The sequence below is a fragment of the Sciurus vulgaris genome, assembly GCF_902686455.1.
Source record: "Sciurus vulgaris genome assembly, chromosome: 10".
Classification (NCBI taxonomy): Eukaryota; Metazoa; Chordata; class Mammalia; order Rodentia; family Sciuridae; genus Sciurus; species Sciurus vulgaris.
In genome coordinates, this window is record NC_136470.1 from 92,564,957 (window position 1) to 92,582,208 (window position 17,252).

Below are 17,252 nucleotides of genomic sequence, written 5' to 3' on the forward strand. Positions count from 1 at the left end.
TGTAGGGTCTGGATTGAAAAATCTGCTGATATGCGTATTGGTTTCCCCCTGAATGTAATTTGGTTCTTTTCTCTCACAGCCTTTAAAATTCTGTCTTTATTTTGTATGTTAGGTATTTTCATTATAATGTGCCTTGGTGTGGGTCTGTTGTAATTTTGTGTATTTGGAGTCCTATAAGCCTCTTGAACTTGATTTTCCATTTCATTCTTCAGATTTGGGAAATTTTCTGATATTATTTCATTGAATAAATTGTTCATTCCTTTGGCTTGTTTCTCTAGGCCTTCCTCAATCCCAATAATTCTTAAATTTGGCCTTTTCATGATATCCCATAGTTCTTGTAGATTCTGTTCATGATTTCTTACCATCTTCTCTGTTTGTTCAACTTTGTTTTCAAGGTTAAATATTTTGTCTTCAATGTCTGAGGTTCTGTCTTCCAGGTGTTCTATCCTATTGGATATGCTTTCTATGGAGTTCTTAATTTGGTTTATTGTTTCCTTCATGTCAAGGATTTCTGTTTGTTTTTTTTTCAATATCTCTAACTCTTTATTGAAATGATCTTTTGCTTCTTGTATTTGCTCTTTTAACTGTCGATTGGTGCGATCATTCAATGCTTGCATTTGCTCTTTCATCTCATCGTTTGCTTCTCTGATCATTTTAATTATGTACATTCTGAACTCCTTTTCTGTCATTTCTTCTGCCATGCTGTCATTGGGTTTTATTGATGTAACATCTAGATTTGTTTGCAGCATTTTCTTTCCTTGTTTTCTCATATTGTTCAGGTATCAGTGGACCGCTGAGATATTGCAGATTTCCTCTATTGACTTACAATGTCCCTGAAGATTTCTATATATATCCCCCCTTAGCCTTCAGTAGGCTGAACTCATGGAGGAAGTTGATAATGCGGTGCTCCGCAAGGAAGCAGCCTCTCTAGGGGTGGTGGCCTTCAGGTGGGGTATAATCCCTGCTAGTGGGCAGAGGTGCCTCCACTTGGTAACCAATGGTCATCCAAAGGGGACCTAGGCTGCGGGCTGAGGCAAGGCCTGTTTGGGCCTGAGTCTCTGGTTTTACTGTCCTTGTGGGGAAACCTCACCCAGCAGGGAAGACTCACCCGGTGGGGAGGTCTCGCTGGTCAGTTCCCTCCTAGAGGTTCCCCTCAATTTACAGCTACCACCTGGGCTGGGCTGCCTTCCTCTGCAAAGTTCCCAGGGGCCCGGCCCTACCTCCTGGGCCTGGGAGCCTCACCCTTCGCAGATGAATCTCCTTCGTCTGCCCCTCCTCAGAGAATTTGCCCACAGGCCTGGAACCTTCGCTCCGCCCTAAGCCTTTCTCTGTGCGGCTCTTCCACCCAGAAGCCTCCTAGATCCTGGGACCCTGCTCTGCACCTAATCGCCTGGCTGTGTGGCCCCTCCTCTGAGCAGCCACCTGTAGCCCCGAACAATCGCTCTGAGTCCCGGAGACCCGCCACAGGCCTCTTCCTCCAGACAGCCGCCCAGTATTCCGGTGCGGTCACTAGGAGTCCAAGAAACTCACTTCGTGCCTCCTCCTCCCACCAACCACCTGTAGCCCGGGGCAATCAATCACTCCAAGTCGAAGTGACCCTCCCCGTTCCTCCTCCTTCTCCAGATAACCCCCCGGGTGTTCAGGAGCAGTCCCTCTGAGTGGCTCTGAATCCATGTGACCCGCTGCACGGGTCCTCTTGGCAACCGCCCGGAGCTCTGGTGCAGCCACTCAAGACCAAGTGTCCCACCACGCTTCTCCTCCAGGCAGCCCCCCTGTGTTCAGGAGCTGTCACTTTAAGACCAAACAACTCACCACTCGCCTTCTCCTCTGAGCAGCCGCCTGGAGCGCTAATGCAGCCACTGCGAGTCCAAAGGACCCGCCGCGCTCCTCCTCCACCTCCTCCTCCTCCTCCGGGCAGGCCCCGGGGTTCAGAAGTGGTCAGAGTCCAAACAGCTCGCCACGCAGCCCCTTCTCTGGCAACCGCCTGTATCTCTGGTGTAGTCACCCGAATCCAAGCGGCTGCGCTCCTCTTCCTCCTCCTCGTTCTCAGGGCAGGCCCCGGGGTTCAGAAGCATCATTGTGAGTCCAAACAGCTCGCCGCGTGGCTTCTCCTCTGGCACCCGCCTGTAGCTCTGGTGCAGTCACTCCGAATCCAAGTGGCCACGCTCCTCTCCTCCTCCTCAGGGCAGGCCCCGGTGTCCTGAGTCCACACAGCTCTCCTCGCCACTCCTCCCCTGGGCAGCCGCCTGAGCCCCAGTGGTTGCTCCGAGTCCCAGAGCTGTGCCGAGCGGCCTCCTTTACGGCGCTCCCAGCTGTCCGAGTTCACTGCTCCAGCGGGGGGAGGGGCGTCTCGCCGGCAGTTCTACTTCACAAAGTTTCCTGCGTTCCGGGACCACCGTCCCATCCGGGATGCCTCCCCAGGGGGTGAGAGTCACCTGGCTGCTTTGAGTTGCTCCCAAGCGTCTCAATATCTCCTCTTTTGAATCCTGAGTCCTGGAGCAACATGAAATGCAGCCACCCTCTAGGCCGCCATCTTGAAACCCCCGGCTTGTTCTTTTTATGGTCTCTGGAATTTCCTCTTTCCCTATCTCCTCCCCTGCCCTCACTATTACTGATCGATGCTCCTCTGTCCATGAGTCTGTTTCACTTTTTCTGTTGGATCCCCCCACCATTTGTGTGTTATTTTTGACTGCTTTCCTGCTACAATGGCAGGTAAGTAGTTTCGGACACACAAGTATGGAAATGTCTGTTGATTGGGTCCTCTGCTTGTGTTCACGAGCACTTTTGTCAACCAGGAGTTGACCTCATTAGAAGACCCTCTCCATGCTCCTTTATTCTGGCCCTCACCTCCTCACTCACCATCTTGCCCTGACTGTCAAGCCCTTCTAACTAAATTCAGTCTAGCTTTTATCAGGAACAAATATCCATGGTGTAAAAATGAAGAGCAGTTACTGGGTACAATGACACCATTACATGGTGATGCCAAATTCTTGGCATTTCCTAGCAGGCCCTTCAGGGATTATCTGATTGAATTGGGGTGAATACCTTTGACTCTATATTAACTAATTTATTTTATCTGTCCTATGGGGATAGATATTAACTTGTAGATAACTATAGTAACACAAATGCTAACAAAACAAATGAATTTTGGCCTGTGGGAACACAACTCTGCTTTTTTGTTTTATATTTGTATGAGAATAACTTTTAACCTTTGGAAAATAATATTTTAACAGTTTCACTAGGAAAAAATTGAACTTGCCAATTAGAAATTAATTTTTATCTTTCAAAGTGGTTCTGTTTTTCAGAATCACTTTTTTTAAAATAGATTTAGGTTTAAAATCTAGTCAATTCAAGAGCTTTCCCTTTCCCTTTCCCTTATTCTTAATAATTCTCTACAAAAGGATCTTTCTTGATGGAACATATATGTAAGTTTATAGCTCTGGCTAAGAGGAGTTTGATTAGTGTTAGCAACTCTTCGGTTTTCTGCATGTTGTAAACTAGGGGTCAGCAAATCAGGCCCCTGTCAAATGCTGCCTGCTGCCTGTTTTGTAAATTAGTATTATAAGACATGATAATCACTCATTCATGTGTTTTCTGTGACTGTTTTCCTGCTGCAATGGCAGGTATGTAGTTTCAGCATAGACTGAATGGCCCAAAACCTTAAAATAGTTACTACCTGGCCCTTTACATGAAAAATTTTGTTGACTTTCTTACTAGTTTCTTAGGGCTGCCATAACAAAATGCCACAAACTAGATGGATCAAACAACAAAAATTTGTTTCATACTTCTGAGTCTAGAAGTCCAAGATGACAGTGTTGGCAAGGTTGCTTCATTCTGATGGCTTTGAGGGAGAATCTGTTCTATACCTCTCTCCTCTTCTGGTTTACTGACACTCTTTGGTGTTCCTTGGCTTGTGAAGTTGTACCTTCCACTTCACATGGTGTTCTTCCTACGTCTCCATGCAGTCCTCCCTCTGTATGTCTGTGTTCAAGTTTCTCATTTTGTAAGACTATCAGTTATATTGGATTAAGGCCAACCATAATGACCTTATTGTGATTATATTTGCAAAGACCCTGTTTACAAATAAAGTCACGTCTTTTTTTCATGGACCCAGTTCAACCCACAGCCCTGTTTTTGGTCCTACAGCAGTAGCTGGTCTATGGAGCATACGTGGTTCTGTTTTTATTTTATCAATCTTAGTATCTCACAGTATCTGACTCTTAAAAACCAGACTGAAAAATACAATCAATAACCAATGAAGAACTGGTATCTTCCAAATCTTATCTCCAAGTTCCTCTTAGTCTTTATAAGTACAGTTATGACCATAATCTAGTGAAATTGTCCAACTCTAAGGTACTTGAAAATGCTTTGAAATGTTAGAAAGCTATTAAAGATTCAAAATACCAACTTTTCTAACCCCAAATAAAAAATACATTATATAATCTCCAATTTAGAAGCAGATGGAGAAACTTTAGAATTTCAAGGTATATATGGATTTAGAGCAGGAATTTGTATAAGATGAACAGATTTAACTCCTTCATTTGAAAAACAAAGAAATGGAGCTCCAAGGAGGAGAATGGTTTACTAATGTCACTGAACTCACTGGTAGTCAATCCACAGTTAAAACCCATCTGTTTTGAATCATTCCATCTTTTTCCTCCACTAATGCTATTTATATTTTAAGTAAAATAGTTGCCCCTTCCAGACACAACTTAAAGGGCTTAGGTATAACATATCTAACAACTTTTATCTTTCTTTTTTCTGAACTATGACATATAAAATTTGTACATACTTACGGGCTACCAGGTGATGCTTCCATACATGTGTGCATTGTGTAATGTTCAGATCAGGGTAAGTTCATCTGTCTCTTCAAGCATTTGTGGCTTTTTAAAAATTATATTTGTTCTAAAAATATGTGCAACTTACGTACTAAAGCATAATGAAACAAATATTGATGAAAATGTTAAGAACTAAAGCATTGCTAATAAGGCTTTCTCGGTGGGGAGATTCAAGATGGCGGACTAGAGGGTGGCTGCGTTTCATGTTGCTCCAGGACTCAGGACTCAAGAAGAGGAGATATAGAGAGACTTGGGACCAACTCAAAGCCACCGGGTGAGTCTCTTCCGTTGGGGAGGTGTCCCGGATGGGGCAGTAGCCCCGAATGCAGGGAACTTTGTGAAGTAGATTTGTCCGACAAAGACACCCCTCCCCCCGCTGGAGGAGTGAACTTGGACAACTGGGAGCATCGGAGAGGAGGCAGCTCAGCACAGCGCTTGGACTCGGAGCAACCCACCGGGGCTCTGGGAGGCTGCCCAAAGGAGGGGGTGCACGGTGAGCTGTTTGGACTGAAAGCGACCACTCCTGAACACCGGGGGCTGCCCAGAGGAGGAGGAGAAGCATGGGCTCGGCACATAGCTTGGACTTGGAGCAGCTGCACCAGGGCTCCGGGCGGATGTCCGGAGGAGGAGCGTGGCGGGGCGCTTGGGCTCGGAGTGACTGCACCAGGGCTATGGGTGGCAGTCGGGAGGAGGAAGTGCACAGTGAGTTCCTGGGACTCGTGACGAATGCACCAGATCTCTGGGTGACTGCCTGGAGGACAAGGAGGTGCGCGGTGGGTCAATTGGATTCAGAGCGACCGCACGGAACACCAGGTGGCTGCTGGAGGAAGAGGCGTGTGGCGGGTCACTGGGACTTGGAGCGACTGTAAGGGGCTCCAGGTGGCTGCTCAGAGGAGGAGCCGCATAGCCAGGTGAATAGGTGCAGAGCAGGGTCCCAGGACTTAGGCGACTTCTTGGTGGAAGAGCCACACAGACAAACTGAGGGGCGGAGCGAAGGCTCCAGGACTGCAGGCAGCTTCTCTGAGGAGAGGCAGCCTAAGGAGACTCGTCTGCGAAGGGCGAGAATTCTAAGACCAGGAGGTAGGCCGGGTCCCTGGGAACATTGCAGAAGAAGGCTGCCCAGCCCAGGCAGTAGTTGTGAATTGAACGAAACCTCTAGGAGGGAACTGACCAGCGAGACCTCCCCACCGGGTGAGTCTTCCCTGCTGGGTGAGGTTCTCCCACAAGGACAGTAAAACCAGAGACACAGGCCCAAACTGGCCTTGCATCAGCCCACATCTTAGTTCCCCTTTGGATGACCATTCGTCAGCAATTGAAGGTACCTCTGCCCACTAGCAGGGAATATATCCCACCGGAAGGCCACCACCCCTAGAGAGGCAGCTTCCTTGTGGAGCACCGCATTATCAATTTCCTCCAAGACTTCAGGCTACTGAAGGCTAAGAGGGGATACACTAGAAATCTTCAGGGACATTATAAGTCAATAGAGGAAATCTGGAATATCTTAGCAGTCCAGTGATACCTGAACAGTATGAGAAAACAAGGGAAGAAAATGTTCCAAACAAATCTAGATGTTACATCAATAAAATCTAATGACAGCATGGCAGAAGAAATGACAGAAAGGGAGTTCAGAATGTACATAATTAAAATGATCAGGGAAGCAAATAACGAGATGCAAGAGCAAATGCAGGCATTGAATGATCACACCAATCGACAGTTAAAAGAGCAAATACAGGAAGCAAAAGATCATTTCAATAAAGAGTTAGAGATATTGAAAAAAAAAAACAAACAGAAATCCTTGAAATGAAGGAAACAATAAACCAAATTAAGAACTCCATAGAAAGCATATCCAGTAGGATAGAACACCTGGAAGACAGAACCACAGACATGGAAGACAAAATGTTTAACCTTGAAAACAAAGTTGAACAAACAGAGAAGATGGTAAGAAATCATGAACAGAATCTCCAAGAACTATGGGATATCATGAAAAGGCCAAATTCAAGAATTATTGGGATTGAAGAAGGCTTAGAGAAACAGACCAAAGGAATGAACAATCTATTCAATGAAATACTATCAGAAAATTTCCCAAATCTGAAGAATGAAATGGAAAATCAAGTTCAAGAGGCTTATAGGACTCCAAATACACAAAATTACAACAGACCCACACCAAGGCACATTATAATGAAAATACCTAACATACAAAATAAAGACAGAATTTTAAAGGCTGTGAGAGAAAAGAACCAAATTACATTCAGGGGGAAACCAATACGCATATCAGCAGATTTTTCAATCCAGACCCTAAAAGCTAGAAGGGCCTGGAAAAACATTTTTCAAGCCCTGAAAGAAAATGGATGCCAACCAAGAATCTTATACCCAGCAAAACTTACCTTCAAATTTGACAATGAAATAAAATCCTTCCATGAGAAACAAAAGCTAAAAGAATTTACAAAAAGAAAGCCAGCATTACAGCACATTCTCAGCAAAATATTCCATGAGGAAGAGATGAAAAACAAGCAAATCAGCAAAGGGAGGAATTAACCTAAAGGAATTGTCAAATAAAGGAAGAACCAAGTCATGTCTAAATAAATAAATAAATAAATAAATAAATAAATAAATAAATAAATAAATAAATAAATAAAATGAGCCAAATGACCGGGAATACAAATCATATCTCAATAATAACCCTGACTATTAATGGCCTGAACTTATCAATCAAAAGACATAGACTGGCAGATTGGATTAAAAAGAAAGATCCAACAATATGTTGCCTGCAAGAGACTCACCTCATAGAAAGAGATACCCATAGACTAAAGGTGAAAGGATGGGAAAAAACATACCATGCACATGGGCTCAGCAAAAAAGCTGGGGTATCCATCCTCATTTCAGATAATGTGGACTTCAAGCCAAAGTTAGTCAGAAGGGATAAAGAAGGACATTACATATTGCTTAAGGGAACCATAAATCAGCAAGACATAACAATCATAAACATCTATGCCCCAAACAGTGGCTCATCCATGTATGTCAAACAAATCCTTCTCAATTTCAGAAACCAAATAGACCATAACACAATAATACTAGGTGATTTTAACACACCTCTCTCACCACTGGACAGATCTTCCAGACAAAAATTGAACAAAGAAACCATAGACCTCAATAACACAATAAATAATTTAGACTTCACGGACATTTATAGAATATACCATCCAACCAAGAGTGAATACACTTTCTTCTCAGCAGCACATGGATCCTTCTCTAAAATAGACCATATATTATGCCACAAAGGTAATGTAAGCAAATACAAGAAGATAGAGACACTACCTTGTATTCTATCAGATCATAATGGATTTAAATTAGAAATAAATGAAAGAGTAAAAAACAGAAGCTACTCCAACACCTGGAGATTAAACAATATGCTATTACATGATGAATGGATAACAGAAGATATTAGGAAGGAAATTAAAAAATTCTTAGAGGTAAATGAGAACAAAGAAACATCATATCAAAATCTCTGGGACACTATGAAAGCAGTACTTAGACAAAAATTTATTTCATAGAGCGCATTCAATAAAAGAAGTAAAAATCAACAAATAAATGACCTAACACTACAGCTCAAAGCCCTAGAAAAAGAACAGACCAACACCAAAAGTAGTAGAAGACAGGAAATAGTTAAACTCAGAGCTGAAATCAATGAAATTGAAACAAAAGAAACAATACAAAAAATTTACAAAATAAAGAGTTGGTTCTTCGAAAAAATAAAGAAAATTGATAAACCCTTAGCCACTCTAACAAAGAGAGGACGAGAGAAAACCCAAATCACTAAAATTCGGAATGAACAAGGAAATATCACAACAGACAGGATTGAAATACAAAACATAATTAGAAGCTATTTTGAAAATCTATATTCCAAGAAAATAGAAAATTTCGAAGACATCAACAGGTTTCTAGAGACATATGAATTGCCTAAACTGAACGAGGAGGACATACACAATTTAAGTAGACCAATTTCAAGTACTGAAATAGAAGTCATCAAAAGCCTACCAACAAAGAAAAGTCCGGGACCAGATGGGTTCTCAGCCGAGTTCTACAAAACCTTTAAAGAAGAGCTCATTCCAATACTGCTCAAAGTATTCCATAAAATAGAAGAGGAGGGAACCCTCCCAAACTCATTCTATGAAGCCAATATTACCCTGATACCCAAACCAGACAGAGACACATTGAGGAAAGAAAATTTCAGACCAATATCCTTAATGAACATCGATGCAAAAACTCAACAAAATTTTAGCAAATCGCATACAAAAATATATTAAAAAGATAGTGCACCATGATCAAGTGGGTTTCAACCCAGGGATGCAAGGTTGGTTCAACATCTGGAAATCAATAAATGTCATTCACCGTATCAACAGACTTAAAGTCAAGAATCACATGATTATTTCAATAGATGCAGAAAAAGCATTTGATAAAATACAGCACCCCTTCATGCTCAAAACACTAGAAAAAATAGGGATAGTGGGAACATTCCTTAACATTGTAAAGGCCATCTATGCTAAGCCCATGGCTAATATCATTCTAAATGGTGAAAACTGAAAGCATTCCCCCTAAAAACTGGTACAAGACAGGGTTGCCCCCTTTCACCACTTCTATTCAACATCGTTCTTGAAACACTAGCCGGAGCAATTAGACAGACCAAGGAAATTAAAGGAATACAAATAGGAAAAGAAGAACTCAAACTATCCCTATTTGCTGATGATATGATTATATACTTAGAGGAACCAGGAAATTCCACCAGAAAACTTTTAGAACGCATAAGTGAATTCAGTAAAGTAGCAGATTACAATATCAATGCTCATAAATCCAATGCATTTTTATACATAAGTGATGAGTCCTCAGAAAGAGAAATTATGAAAACTACCCCATTCATAATAGCATCGAAAAAAATAAAATACTTGGGAATCAATCTCACAAAAGAGGTGAAAGTCCTCTACAATGAGAACTACAGAACACTAAAGAAAGAAATTAAAGAAAACCTTAGAAGATGGAAAGATCTCCCATGTTCTTGGATAGGCAGAATTAATATTGTCAAAATGGCCATACTACCAAAAGTGCTATACAGATTCCATGCAATTCCAATTAAAATCCCAATGATGTACCTTACAGAAATAGAGCAAGCAATCATGAAATTCATCTGGAAGAATAAAAAACCCAGAATAGCTAAAGGAATCCTTTGTAGGAAAAATGAAACAGGGGGTGTCACAATACCCAAACTTCATCTTTACTACAAAGCAATAGTAACAAAGACGGCATGGTATTGGTACCAAAATAGACAGGTAGATCAGTGGTACAGAATAGAGGACATGGACACAAACCCAAATAAATACAACTTTCTCATACTAGACAGAGGTGCCAAAAATATGCAATGGAGAAAAGATAGCCTCTTCAACAAATGGTGCTGGGAAAATTGGAAATCCATATGCAACAGAATGAAACTAAACCCATGTCTCTCACCCTGCACAAAACTCAACTCAAAATGGATTAAGGACCTTGGAATCAGACCAGAGACCCTGCAGATTATAGAAGAAAAAGTAGGTCCAGATCTTCAACATGTTGGCCTAGGACCAGACTTCCTCAACAGGACTCCCATAGCACAAGAAATAAAAGCAAGAATCAATAACTGGGAGAGATTCAAACTAAATAGCTTTCTCTCAGCAAAGGAAACTATCAGCAATGCGAAGAAAGAGCCTACAGAGTGGGAGAATATCTTTGCCAATCATACTTCAGATAGAGCACTGATTCCCAGAATGTATAAAGAACTCAAAAAACTCTACACTAAGAATACAAATAATCCAATCGACAAATGGGCTAAGGAAATGAACAGACACTTCACAGAAGATGATGTACAAGCAATCAACAAACATATGAAAAAATGTTCAACATCTCTAGTAATAAGAGAAATGCAAATCAAAACCACCCTAAGATTCCATCTCACCCCAATTAGAATGGCGAGTATCAAGAATAGGAGCAACAACAGGTGTTGGCGAGGATGTGGGGAGAAAGGTACACTCATACATTGCTGGTGGGGCTGCAAATTAGTGCAGCCACTCTGTAAAGCAGTGTGGAGATTCCTTAGAAAACTTGGAATGGACCCACTATTTGACCCAGGTATCCCACTCCTTGGTCTATACCCAAAGATCTTAAAATCAGCATACTACAGAGATACAGCCACATCATAGCTGCTGAGCTCACCATAGCCAGATTGTGGAACCAACCTAGATGTCCTTCAATTGATGAATGGATAAAGAAACTGTGGTTATATATATATATAAACTGTGGTTATAGTTTATATATATATATAAAGAAACTATATATATATATAGTTTATATATATATATAAAGAAACTGTGGTTATATATATGTATATATATATATATATATACACAATGGAATATTACTCTGCGATAAAGAATGATAAAATTATGGCAGTTGCAGGCAAATGGATGAAATTGGAGACTATCATGCTAAGTGAGATAAGCCAGTCTCAAAAAACTGAAGGACGAATGATCTTGCTGATAAATGGATGATGACACATAAGGGGAGGGTAGGAGGGTTTAGGGTTAGGGTTAGGGTTAGGGAGGGGGGCAAGAATGGAGGAAGAAAGGACTGTATAGAGGGAAAAGAAGGGTGGGTGGGGTGGGGGGAAGGGAAAAAATAATAGAATGAATCAAACAACATTACCATATGTAAATTTATGATTATACAAATGGTATGCCTTTAACCCATGTACAAACAAACAAACAACATGTATCCCATTTGTTTACAATAAAAAAAAAAAGACTTTCTCATTGACCAAATTCTGGTTTGAAAATATATATATATATATATATATATCTAGGGATTGAATAAAAATGTTGATTTTGACTTAAAAATCAAATTTTCAATGTACATTTTGTTTTATTGTGAACCTTTAATTGGAGAGGGTCTTTGAACTATAGGGAGTATAGCTCAGTGGCATAGTTACCCTAGTAAAAATTCCCTGTATATGTACACTCAAAGGAAATTTTGGTTTTTAGCAATTTATAAACTTCATGTTTTCTAGTTATATTTATCACAATGATCTCTATTTTTTACATAATTATTTTTAAATTATAATAAAACATACAGAGGAAATTATTTCCCTGGATATACCTGGTTCAGCTTTTACTCCTTCCAAATATTTGAAATGAGAAATTGTTCCTGAACCTCTTTGAGGTCAAAAACATTCTTCAGACTGAATACTGAGTTTCTCACCCCTCTCTAGTAAGCCCCATTTTTGTTTTCAGTACGGTTTACACACGATTAACTTTTTGTTGGCTAGTTTTAGGTAAGCTTTGGCTAGTTATATTCCCATCGTGGTTTTGTATCCTATGTGCCATATTTTGGAGGCCTGAAGATTTGGTCTTTTACTCTAAATCAAGTGCAGGAAATAAATTCCTGGTCCCATGTGTAGGCCCTGAGGTAGGTACACTGATATTGTTGTGAGTTAACTATTTTCTGCTTCAAAGACAGACATTTTTCTTCCTGATAAATACCTTTATTTAACTAGTTCTGTTCTATACTTTATAGGCTGCTCAAGAAAAAGAAGAACTTCAAAGGGAAGGTGATAGTTTGGATGCTAAGATCAGTAAAGCTGAAAAAGAAATCTATGCTCTGGAAAACACCTTGCAAGTGCTCAAGAGCTGCAACAACAATTACAAACAATCTTTTAAAAAAGTGACACCATCTAGTATGTGGGAGTTATTAAAATATGTACAATGAAGTGTGTATTTATTTTAACCTGAAGAACGTCATGAGACATGGAGAACAAAAATATACTATGTTTGATTGAGTAGGAAAAACCAATCACCCTTCTTTTCCCTTTTATTTGTAATTGGTGTGTTAAAATGTTATTTTCTTTATTGTTTCTATTTGTATATGGCATATTACTTCCCTAGAGAATTAATATCAAATTTGAAAAAAATTGCAGCATATTGCTGCTGTGTTGTGACTAGGCAATAAATGGCTACTACATGCTCACATTGCCTTTCCTCAAGTAGATACAAGGAATGTAACCTTTCATAACAAAACATGTTAGAAACTTAGTGTAATACTTTAAGATTTCTTTCTACATAGTACATATTGAAAGTTTTAGCTAAAAAGTCTATGAATTCTAGGTGATGAATATGAGATAAAAATTCAACTAGAAGAACAGAAAAGAGCTGCTGATGAAAAATACAGATATAAACAAAGACAAATAAGAGAACTTCAAGAAGATATCCAGGTAAATTCTATAGTACCTTTACTCTCTATAGTATCTTAATAAAGGTCAACTATCATTATTACTACTTCTATTTTCTCGATCTTACACAAAGAATAGAGTTTTTGTACATCCTTAGGGAAGTAGATAGTAAGAGATATAAGAGTCTCATTTAAAAGAGAGAAAACAAGTGAAATATTAAGTAAATCAGTTAAAATTCCAATGAGAAGCACGGACATTTGTTGTTTGTTGATGAATCATAGCTGCCAATTATAATCTATCCTCTGACTCTTATTTAATTCCTTAGTAATCACATTAAGATTGCTACCTGACATTTAAAAGATAAAAATAGCAGAAAGTAGTTACTAAAGCAAGTCACACTTAGCATGCATGAAGCCCTGGGTTCAAGTCTTCTTTACTTAAAAAGCAAACAAAAAATAAAGCAAGTCACTGAAAGACAAAACTATATGCTTCTTAAGCAGACCCTATATAAAAAACTTTTAGAAATAAAGATGTAACAAATAATATAAATTACGAACTTTATAAAATTACATGATTACAAGTTATTTATATTGCTGATTTTTCTAAGTACCATGAAAATCCTTTCCAGTGGATTTATATAGAAAATTTAGTCCACAGGACCATTATACTTAGGCACCAATAGATTAGGTATGTATTATATATAAAAATTAATGAATTAAAATTAAATACTTGACAAATGAGAAGCAATGCCAGTTTTTATTCTAACCAATAAGTATGTTAATTATTTTTGCAGAGCATGAAAAACACTTTAGAAGTTATAGAACATTTAGCAAATAATGTTCAAGAAAAATTATCAGAGAAGCAAGCTTATTCATTTCAACTACGTAGAGAAATTGAGGACCAGAAACCAAAATTAGAGAGAGTAACTAAACAGGTATTGATATTTTTATTAAACCAATTAGTTTTTTGAAGTCGCAAATGGTAAACCCAAATTCTCCTTTATCCTTCAAAATTTTTGTAAAATCTGTTTATCTAATAATTGATTATTATTTATCAACAGTGTGGAAAACTCACAAAAGAAATCCGTCTTTTGAAAGAAACAAGAGAAGAAACACTAGAAGAACAAGACATTAAACTTCGGGAAGAGAGACAGTTTCACAAGGTCATTGATGAAATGTTATCTGATGTCATAGAAGAAAATGCTGAGATCAGACTGATTCTTCAAACATACTTTGAACAGGTATTACAGTACTCTCTAATAAGTAAATGCTATACTCCATGAAAATACAAATTTTTATAATATTTATAATACAGCAAAACTAATTAAATTATTTTTTTCTAAAAAATTGTTAGGACTAATGATTACTATTAAATATTCTTCCAGAATGGGTTAGAACTACCTACAGCTGGTACTAGAGGCAGTCGCCAGAGTTCCAGATCTCCTTCACAGACTTCACTACTGTCAGTAAGGTAAGTGGAAGGTTAATAAAACATCTTAACTCTCACAGCTGCTACCCTGGGTGCATCCGGCCTCTTCCTTATCACAGCTGTTGGACTAGCCAGCCCTCTCCTCACCCTCAGCTACCTCACTATGCCAGCATCACACAGGTCACATGTAGAAATAGGAAGTAGAGCAAGACTTCCCTCTGACTTCTGCTGTCACCTTTCCTATTATGACACATGGTCTGTGACTAACAACTATTTTAGTAGGATAAAGCAGAATGAAATTTGGGGGTTATAGCTAGCATTGGGATTGGGGGAAATATTTAAGCCATAAAAGGACATATGGGTTTGTGATTAAAACCGCATAGTGAAATTATACATAATTAGAATACTTTGTTCTGATAAAAAGGAAACTGTTTTTTCCCTTCTGCAGTTTATTGTTATTTAGAATTCTGTCACTGGTGATGCTTAATCAGTACTCTTGTGCTTTGTTGGCAAACAAAAAATTATTTATTTTAGAATTTCCAGTCTCCTATAGTCAGCAGCTACTTATTACCTTCTGTTGTCCATGTAGAGATTCCAAGAAAAAGGGAATTCTAAAAGATAATGTTTTAAGTATAAAAAATTGACTTCTACATAAATATATTAAGTAGTTACTTACATTTCCCTGTACTTTCTTAAAATATATTTTAAAAAGCTATCATTTCAGTTATATGGCTATTTTTCAAATGATCCCAATTTTCTGTCAACATTCCTCTCATTTTCCTCTTCAATTATTATATAAGCTATAATTTTGATTACTCTTCTTAGCAGCAAAATCTTGCCCCTGTTTTGTTACCATCCTGCACACCTTTAATACTTAATGATTCTAACTCTAAGAAATGGATTATAGTTGTTGTGTTAAGTTTTCATTGCTATGACACAATACCCAAGTAAAACAACTTAAAGGAGGAAAGATTTATTTTTGCTTCTGGTTTCAGAAGTTTAGTTGAGAGTTGACTGTGGCAAGGCAGAGTGTCATGGTGAAGAAAGTGTGGTGGAACAGAGCTGCTCACCTTGCAGAGGCTAGGAAGCAGAGAAAGGAAGGGGCTGGGAAGTAGACGAGCACCTATCTACTAAGAATCCACTCCTATGAATTCATTCCTACTTCCTGTACTTTCTGTCACCTCTCAATAGTCAATTCAGTTATGAATTCCTCAATGGAGTAATTCTCTGATGAGGTCAGAAACCTCATGACCCAGTCACTTCACCAAAGCCTCACCTCTCAAAATTGCTGCATTGGGCAGAAAGCCTTCAACATATGAGCTTTTGTGGGACATTCCAGATACAAACCATAGCACGTTGAAAACATTTTTCTCATATAGTAACATATTTAGCTATTTATTGAATCTATGTTCATCTTTTTCCAAATTGTTTTTTGATATCAGTTAATGGTCATACTTTTTAAAAATTTATCAGTGCTATTAATAATATGTACTTCTCCATCTTTTTAATTACAGAATTATGACATCTTTTGTCAATAATAAGAGGGGTCTGTAGCAAATCTAAATTTTGGGCTAAATTTCATAGTATATTTTTTTTTCAGGTCAGCTACGAAATTTGCATTAAATTTATAATTTTTTTTTTAGGTCATCTTCAAGTTCCACAAGTGTTTCTGCTTCTCAGACTTCGATTAAAGTATTAGAACTCAACTTCCCAGACTCTGCACCAGTAGACAGAACTTCTAGGCCAACTAGTAGCTCTAGTAGTGATAAAAACAAAAGGAGCAGCAAATGAATTTGAACTCTTTTGCACATATTTTAAATACAAAAACTAAAGTCTCATAGTAAGCCCCATTCTATTTTTTTGTTTCCATATAATAATGATATAACAGGACTACTGAAATAGTATTAGAAATAAAAAAATGATTAGACGAAAGTTTTAATCCAGTAGAAAATGCAAAAACTGATAGTCTATAAAACAAAAAGGTAATTTTCTTAGTTTTCCTATTATTTTATGCATAGAGGAGGAGAATAATAACAGCAGATTGTTGGTAAGGATATGTTATCTAAGTACAGAGAAAATGGTATTTTTCTTGTAATTTCGATGTTTGTAGTGTTAAAAAAATGGTTTGCTTCATTGTTTCATGAAACTGCACATTTCTAATGTAACAATCTTTCAGGAGGAAACTTCTAAAGATTCAGTGCATAATAAGAAAATTTTCATTTACCTTAGAAGACCCCAATATTAGGTTTTCTTTATTCAAAGAGACATATTTCCGAGACTTTTAGGGAAAAATAAATCTGTTAAAGGCAGTTTCTTCTTTTGGTATAATTTGTAACCAAAAGATAACATCCCAACTCCTCCGCCCCCCCAAGAAAATACTACTAAACGAAATTCAGTTTATCAATAAAAAATATATCTTAAATTCCTAAGAATTACTCTACTTTGGCTTTGAAAGAAATACACACATTAAATCTTTTACTCTCAAGATACAGCCAACCAAGTATAAAGAATAAGAATATATTTTAAAAATCTTCTTGATTTAATTAACAATTTAGAGAAAGCTAGATATGATATGATTTGCTATTAGAATTCTATAAATTTAAATTGGAAGTAGATTATTAGATTTAGAATTGGAACCACTAGATTCATAATTAATTTTTTTGGTTAATACTTTGTACCCAGAATTCTGAATTCTTGGAATAGAGCGTGGAATATTATAAAACTGGATTTCAAATAAAGGT

At 38.3% G+C, this 17,252-nt stretch overlaps 1 protein-coding gene across 1 annotated transcript in view; it reads left to right on the forward strand.

Moving 5' to 3' along the window:
• The window catches only part of CCDC39 (coiled-coil domain 39 molecular ruler complex subunit), a 75,824-nt gene extending 58,945 nt beyond the window's left edge, over nt 1-16,879 (forward strand). Inside the window, exons 15-20 of the mRNA XM_079100867.1 lie at nt 12,432-12,591; nt 13,019-13,125; nt 13,877-14,017; nt 14,144-14,323; nt 14,468-14,553; nt 16,155-16,879. Coding sequence (XP_078956993.1) covers nt 12,432-12,591; nt 13,019-13,125; nt 13,877-14,017; nt 14,144-14,323; nt 14,468-14,553; nt 16,155-16,302 — 822 coding nt within the window. The 3' untranslated portion in view covers nt 16,303-16,879. The remainder of the gene's footprint in view (nt 1-12,431; nt 12,592-13,018; nt 13,126-13,876; nt 14,018-14,143; nt 14,324-14,467; nt 14,554-16,154) is intronic.
• The last annotated feature ends 373 nt before the right edge of the window (nt 16,880-17,252 follow it).